Source organism: Gracilinanus agilis, chromosome 3 (genome assembly GCF_016433145.1).
Source record: "Gracilinanus agilis isolate LMUSP501 chromosome 3, AgileGrace, whole genome shotgun sequence".
Taxonomy (NCBI): Eukaryota; Metazoa; Chordata; class Mammalia; order Didelphimorphia; family Didelphidae; genus Gracilinanus; species Gracilinanus agilis.
This window is the reverse complement of record NC_058132.1, coordinates 589,334,196-589,342,373: the sequence shown is the minus strand read 5'-3', so window position 1 is coordinate 589,342,373 and position 8,178 is coordinate 589,334,196. Positions and strand designations below refer to the sequence as shown.

The window sequence follows — 8,178 nt, the reverse complement described above, 5'->3', positions numbered from 1 at the left end:
GGAAGGAAGGAAGGAAGGAAGGAAGGAAGGAAGGAAGGAAGGAAGGAAGGAAGGAAGGAAGGAAGGAAGGAAGGAAGGAAGGAAGGAAGGAAGGAAGAAAATATATTCAATGATGCCAACTATAATATTAATTTACTAATGAGAGAACAAGTTTTCCCTTCCGAAACATTAACTCACTACTTCTGTCCATTTTTTGCTTGATTTTCCCATTATATATCCTTTGTTCCTTAGATTTTTTATAGACCATTGATGTTCTTTAACTTCTTGATATCTTTCAATATACAAGTTTTTTGTTTTTAGAATAAAAAGAAAATGTCCACCCTAATATGCATGTTGTCATTTAGCCATACTAACAAGAAAATAAGCGTTTCATTTTTAAATCTTTCATTCCTAATGAAAGTATTTAAGACTCTTCTATTTGGTCAAATTTGCATACTGAATAATTATCAGGTTTTTCTGAAGTAATCATTCAAATTTGAAAATAGCTTGAACATCTATTCTCTTCATTGCTTAAGGTCATGTTTGGAGTCATCATTTCCAGGTACCAATTATTCCTCTTTGAAATGTTGTAATTTTTTCCTTTGCTATATTGTAAATACAGAATAATCTTGTGATAATCATATTCTAATTTAGTTTCCTTGTAATATGAAAAAATTTTAAATTCTTCTAACTGAAAAATTCATAATTTAATGTACAGTTCTAAAATGTGATCAAGACATTTATCAGTGAGTTAGACTTGGGCTTACTTTTGGTATTCTGTGATTCCCCTAGTTTCTACTTTGCCACCTGCTTCCAATAGTCTTGGTAATTTTCCTGTACAATTTCTTGAAGTACAGTATTCACATTTTCTTTTTTATGATTTTAATTTAATTTAATCTTAAATTTCCTCTTTATAGTCTATCTTCAATTACATTATTATTGGTTTTTAGAAGTCTTGTGCATTCTAATGTCTTTTAAATTTTGTTCTATTCATTTTCTTTCTATCTCTGTATTTTTCCATTATGTTTGTCATTCTATTTTTGAGAGTCTACTGTTCTGGAATAGTCTCCAAATTTTCTTCTAAATTCTGTAAACTCTAATTAGATTATTGGTTTTTTTCTTAGGAGCTCTAGTTTTGGTCTTCACTTACCTAGTACTATCATTTATCATTGATAGGATCATAAATCTAGAACTGAAAGATTCCTTAAAGTCCATCAAATCTAATGTTCTTATTTTATATATGGGGAAACAAAGGTAATAACTGAGAAAGTTGAAATTTGACCCATGTCTTCTGATATCAGATTCAGCACTCTTTCCACTGTATCACACTGCATCCTCATTTGCTGTGAAGTATTTGTTCACATTCACTTGAGAGAAATGGTTCTTTTCCTCAAATGTTCATTTGATTCTTTTTCTCAGTCAGTGTACAGCTGTCACTGTCAATCACTTTTGATTTTTCTGTAGTGTATTTACTGCAAATGTGTATCTTACCACCACTCCTTTTCCTCCAAATAGGCCCATTGTTTAGTGTCTTTCACCCAGATATTACTGCCTATTTTTTGTGTTTCCTTGGAACGGTGGAGTTGAATGGTACTAAAGGAATGAAAAGAACCAGGGACCTTTGCAAAAAAATGACCAAAACAACTATAAAAGTAATAAGCAATACTAAAAGTTTATTTTTTAAAACTAAGAAAATTTATTTTAAAACACTAGCTAACTTAATCAAAAATAAGTTTGGAAAATAAGATTAAAAAATAAAAACCAACAGCTTCATAACAGAGCCATAATAAAGAGAATTATCAGAAACTATATAAAAATTAGATGACAGTGAAACTGAGAATTCAAGTATTTTAATTTTACTCCCTGCTATTCTCAATAATTCTTCTGAATTCAATCTTTCTAACTGAAAGGAGGAAAGAAATAAACAGTAGATTGAAAGGATACCAAGATCAGACAAAGGCTTTTTTTTTTGTTAAAGTTTATGTTAAGATATGATCAGTTTTGTAGGGGGAATTCAGAAGAAAGGAAAATGCTGAATATGGGAGAGCAGGTATCTTTGCTGTGTAACTCTATACAAATCATCTAAATTCTATCCATTCATTTCCATCCACATGACCTAGAAAATTAACATTTCTCTCAGATCATGCAAACAAAAGTTTGTAATGATCATGTGTACATTCTTTCACTTCCCTAAATGCAAACAAAATTTTCTTACACTTAAAATTTTTGTCCTCAGAAAAGTACTATTCAATTAAGATTTAAGATAAATGAGAAATACACAGAATATGCCTTTGTAAGACAAATGGACTAACCTACTGATTTTAAAAGAAGTAACATAAAATCAACAAAACAAAAGTCTATTTCATAATTGAAATTCCTTTAACTCAAAGTTCATATAAAAAGAACACCATCACAGTAGTGCATAAGGTTGTGATTTAATGATGCTAGAGTATTGATTTTATTCAGCTTATAAGTACCTCAATAATAAGCAAAATAAGTACAAATGATGGACAATTTTAATAAGTACATTTCTGATAGCATCAGTAAGAAGTTTTTGGATTGCTTTAGGCTAGATTTATCAGAACTGCAACATACCGTGAAACTGTTGTTGACGTTTTTTGTGCTTGATTCAGCTACACTGGCATCCGAGAGGTCAACTTCATCAAATATTAGAGACTGTAAATAAAAAGGAACAAAAATACATCACATACAAATCCCAAAAGAGTTACCATTAGCTATATTTGCATTACAATATCACTCTTATAATTGCTGTTTAAAGAATTAGGAAGATGTAGGAAAAGGTGTTCTGCAGATAAGACTTAGTTACTTCTTTTTTGAAAGAGTTCCTGGGGTTAAAATCCCAGTGAATAAACAAAAAGTATAACCATAATCCACAAACATAATGCTATTTAAAAAAATTCATCTGTAGATTCTAAATAACTCTTGCTATTTGAATGTTTTTCATTCATTCACGAATGAATGAATGAATTCAGCATTCAACAATATGAGTATTCCCTCCAACAATGGAAACCCATACCCTATTATAAAAAGAAAGGGGGGAATCAAATTACAAATGTAAAAACATAACTTCACAACAGAGCCATAGTATAGAAAATTCTCAGAAACTTGTACATCTTCTATCTGGCTATTTGAAAAAAATAAAAAATCATAGATTTTGACCTTTAAAAATACGCTTTTCTGTCAAGCAGTTCTAACATAGCATGGATAGCTAAGTTGTATATATTTAAGTCATATGTTCAATACTAATATTTTATCACTATTGTCATATGTCAAGAAAATGTAGAACACTGCACTCTAAGAAAAAAGGATGAGTATCACAAAAAGAAGAGAGAAGTACATGGTAGGTGTGAACTTCTGAAACTTATAACCAACAAGAAACTACAGAGGAAACAGGGTTCGGGGGATCAATAAAAGATGTCATTAAGGAATTGTAAAACAGAGGGGGAAAATGGGCTGGTCATATGACAAGTGTGAAGGGTGAGAAGTAGACATCAAGAATACTCCAATAGTACCATTTGGATGTGATAAGAAAGCAAGGCAAGTCCACAGTAAACTGAGTGGCCATTGTCAGGGAGTAAATGCACAAAAATTTCATAGGATGGCCAGGAATAGGTGAGGTTATAATCTACATTGTTGGAGGGCAGTCTCAAATCAATGAGATCAGATCTATTGGAGTATATACTTAAAAGTTCATTTGAACAAAATGTTTCAGCGGTTAAAAAACAATAGATGTGAAAGTCAGTACTAAAAGTGAGGCAGGAAAGACCAACAAATAATAGGTAATATTAATATTGCACTTTTAAGATTTGAAAATCACTTTATATATATATATATATATTATCACCTTTAATCTTCATAACAACCCTATGAGGTGATATTTGTCCCTATTTTAAGGATGAAGAAACTGAGACTGAGAGAAACTAAGTTACTTGCCTAGAGTCACAAAGCTAGCAAATATTTGAGATGAGAATCAAACTCATGCCTTCCTTATTCCAAGTCCAGTGTTCTATCTAACTTGGCCTAGCTCCCTCTTATCCATTACCATTCTTTATACAGTTGAATTCTTACAGAATCACAGAATTTTTGAGATGAAAGGGACCTCAAAAGTGATTCAGCCCAAATACTTAGCTAATAAATTAATACCATCTGTATTACCCCTAAAAAGTGAACATCCAAACCCCTACATGAACAAGAAACTACCTTATGGGTCAGCTAAATCCATTTTGGTCCATTCAAATTTTAAAATACTTCCTTATTTTGAATTGAAATCTTCCTCTGGATAACTTCTGCCTAATGGCATACGTCCTTTTCTCTAGGGGCATTACTCAGAATAACATTATTGTTCTTTCCTGTGATAGCTTTTCAATTATTTGAAGACAAATGTATATCTTCCTTAGTCTTCGCTTGTCATAAGATCATAGTTTTATAACTGGAAGTAATACTAGAAGTCATCTAGTCCAATCCCCTCATTTTACAAGTGAAGAAACCAAAATGGAAAGAGATGAGATGATTTTTCTAAGATCACACAGTAAGTGGAAGAACCAGAATTTGAATCCAAGCCTGCTAATTCCAAACTTGGAATCATTCCTGCTAAGTATAGTTACATAATTCTACTTATCTGGGGCTCATAATCTTGATCCTAAGACTGAACTCAACTGAGACAGCTTCAGTGGGTCTCTTTATGGCCTCATTATATGTCCCGTCCCAATTCCTGATCACTTTCCCTGGATGTCATCCAACTAGTCGGTGTCCCTCTTAAAATGTGGCAGTTGCAACTAAACACAATACCACGTGAGAGACAAGCCACCTTGAGTACAATAGGAATTTTACCTCACTTGATACAAATATTACAGAATTTCTATTAATTCATCTAAATATCATGTTTACTTTTTGTTCACAATTTCTCTAATTATGGCTCATTTTGCAAAATGAGATGATATATTCTCTGAATACATGGAGAAGAGAAAACTCTCTTTCCAAGAATTCTTTCCCCTAAAAAAATACAAAATTTTCCTCTAAGGGAATCTGAGGTCTGATAATTCTTCAGTGAAAATAAATTTAATTTATTAAAGCTTTTGACAACAACAAATCACATGGCTTCATTTAATCTCTTTTTCTATCAGAAAAACAAAGTCTAACATTTTCTCCCCAACAGATGTTACTTTTAATCATGACCAAAGTATGGGATATCAGTTGTAAGTGTTCAGTAGAAAGTTATGAAGCTTTCAAGTTATACTCCAATGCATCCTTGTGATATAGAGACAATCTTTTGTTCTCAAAAGCTATGCCAGTAGAACATAAACTCTGGAAAGTCCTACTAAGCAAGGAAAAGCTTTAAATATGGTCCCAGAAAGAGACTAGGTCTATTTTCAGACAGCCTGTTTTGTCATGTACGGAGAAACTCTTACATTTGTTACCAATGAATTATTGGCCATAGCAACCTATGAAACAAAGAAAAATATAAAACTGCCATCATTCTTGTATAGGCCAATTTTGTTCCTGTGGGGATAATGTCAAAGCAACAGAAATAAGAGCAAAGAGTGTTAAGAATAACATGATACAGTTTTCAGATCCATAAACATGAACTTAGTACTTTAAATGTGAGATCCCTGTACACTGACCAATAAAGAAATAAATTAAAAGAAAAACTGAATCATGTTAATATTGACATTTTTACTAAAAATGAAATCAGAAGACAAGAGGTAATTGCAGTTAAATGGAAGGATGTTTCATCTTTTCTTCTCGGAAAGGCAAATAAAGTAGTTGGTAAAACTGGTTTTACCCTGTACTCAAAAGCAAAAAGAGATTTTTCATAGGACATTTGGTCATCTTGTACTACAGTGTTCAAGATAAATATTTACTGAAAAAAGGCAAAAGCAAAAGTAAAATTCCCCAGAAAAAAATTGAAGCTTACCTGCTCACAGCTGTTGCAGAGTGAAGAGGTAAAGAGGTAACAAAATTCTATGGGGGATTCAACCCTCCAAATGAAATAAAAAATATACATTAATACTTGTTCACTTCAATGGAAGGATGGAAACAAAGGAGAATAATATTGTTACTGGAAAATGTGGTTTAGATATAATAAATGGGTGTGACTAAGGCATGTAGACTATACAGCTATCTCATTTCTGTATATTATGATTGTGTAGTGTGAGAAAAGAACTGGAAAGCACCACTTATGGCAAGCATCAACAATATCAACAAATTAAATAAGTTATAGTTTTATAGACATGAATGACTGGTTACCAAGGTATTAGTCAATTCAGAATTAGCAGTATGTGAATAGTCAGACTGTCAGTTTGGTAGAGGAAAAAATTAAATTCGATACAAATTTAGAAAATAATTTTTAAAAGGTATGCTGCACAACTATTGATATAAACTAACACCATTTCCTAAGGAAGTTTAAAAAAATGTAAAGCAATTGTAACAAAAAGACATATACACTGCCTGAAGCAGAAAACATTTGATGTTCTTGGTGACGAGATGGATCGAGCCAAGGGCTTCACCACTTCAGAATAAAAACTCCTTTGTAATGCATTACATGTGAGAAGACTGTGGAAGATTATGAGCAACATTGCCTCATAAAACAATCAGGAGAAGTAAAGGATAAAGCAAGTCTACTGAAAGCTTGCCAAGATATCCAAATAAGCCAGATCATCCTGAGGTTATTTAAAGATGAAACAAGAAGGAGGACAATGAACAGACAAAAAAAAAAGTTAAATATCTATCCAGATTCCTATGTCAAGGACACATGATTTTGTCAGGAAAAGCATTCTCTTTACCAATAAGGATCATAACATCTCTATAGAGTTTTGCAGAATGTCAAAGTTTCATAGGGGTTTAATAATTTCCCCAAGGAAAGAGAGCCAATAAGTGTATGGGAAGGGTTGAAAATCAGGTCTGCCTAACTTCAAGCCCAGCAATAAGACTTCTATAATAAATTCTTTTCTCTCTCAATAACAAAGGAGTCGCCAAGTTTAGAATTCCACATCAAATTCCTAATATGTCATATGAGGAAACAGAAACCATACTAAAGAAAATAATGACAAGAACAACTACAATAGACCAAGTATACACAAAGGTGTTCCATGGTACACACTATGGAATTTTGAGGGCAATGAGGAATAGATTCTGGAGATATCTGGAAGAAGGAAGGATAGCAAAGGTTTGGTGGGAAAAGAAAATCTAAGCTTTATTATTCCTTTAAAAAGGTAACCAAGAAAACTTTAAGAACCACTAATTCATATGCTTGCTTTCTTATTTCTACAAAAAAATTAAAATAACCTGCATACACAGCAAGTACAAAGGTATGAGAATGGAATAATCACCTTTTGCAAATGATGTTCAAAAAGCAGACTAAATCTTTTCAGAAATACAGTTGACTAAAAGGTGGAAAGAAGACAAGATCCCACTGTGTCTATTGTTTGAAGTACACATATGTAGATAAATAAATAACTAGATGTGCATATATGTGTAGACAGATATAGATGATATAAATATATACATACATATATATTTGCCAAAGCCATTGACTTCTGTCACAGATTTTTGTATAGCTCAGAGCACACACAGATGGGTGGGGATCTCTTTAGATTGTGAGGTTTACCAGATTCTCCTTTTTGTTACAAGAAAAGGAGAGAATGGGTGCAAACAGGTAAGAGAAAGATTTTGCACAGAGATCAGTGTGCTGGATCTTACCGCATGCTCTGGAACTACAGAGCTTGGTTTAGAATGTGGGGAATATATAAAAGAGGACACAGAGAACTGCCAAGGGGCTTTTGGACTTCCTGTTGGGGGAATAGCCTGAAGCTGGTAACTTCCTCCTGCTTGCTTTCTGGGTGAGACTAGGAAGGGTTTGGTTTGTTATCCCCATGAAGCCAAAGCCACATACCCTGTGGCCCTGTTTGGATACATCCTGCCTACTTTGTGATCCACTCATGTTCCAGTGTCCTGAGACAGTGTCCCCAACTGCTGAAAAGATCTGTGTCCAGCCAGCTAGTGAGCCTGTCTGTTTTGGGAAGGCCTATAGCCACCTTATGCCTAATGAGCCAGGTTTGATCCCTGAGATAAAGGGTCAATCTAAACTACTTTGAAGAACTATATACCTTGCAAACATTTATCTGGGAGGTTTATATTGTCAGGTAGTTAGATAGCTACACAGATAGCCAGTGTAGGGAA

General features: G+C 33.2%; 1 protein-coding gene across 1 annotated transcript in view; it reads right to left on the bottom strand.

The window, feature by feature from the left end:
- DGKH (diacylglycerol kinase eta) overlaps positions 1 to 8,178 on the bottom strand; it is a 227,285-nt gene that overhangs the window by 117,911 nt on the left and 101,196 nt on the right. The window contains exon 4 of the mRNA XM_044670616.1: positions 2,575 to 2,655. Within this exon, the coding sequence (XP_044526551.1) occupies positions 2,575 to 2,655 (81 nt within the window). The remainder of the gene's footprint in view (positions 1 to 2,574; positions 2,656 to 8,178) is intronic.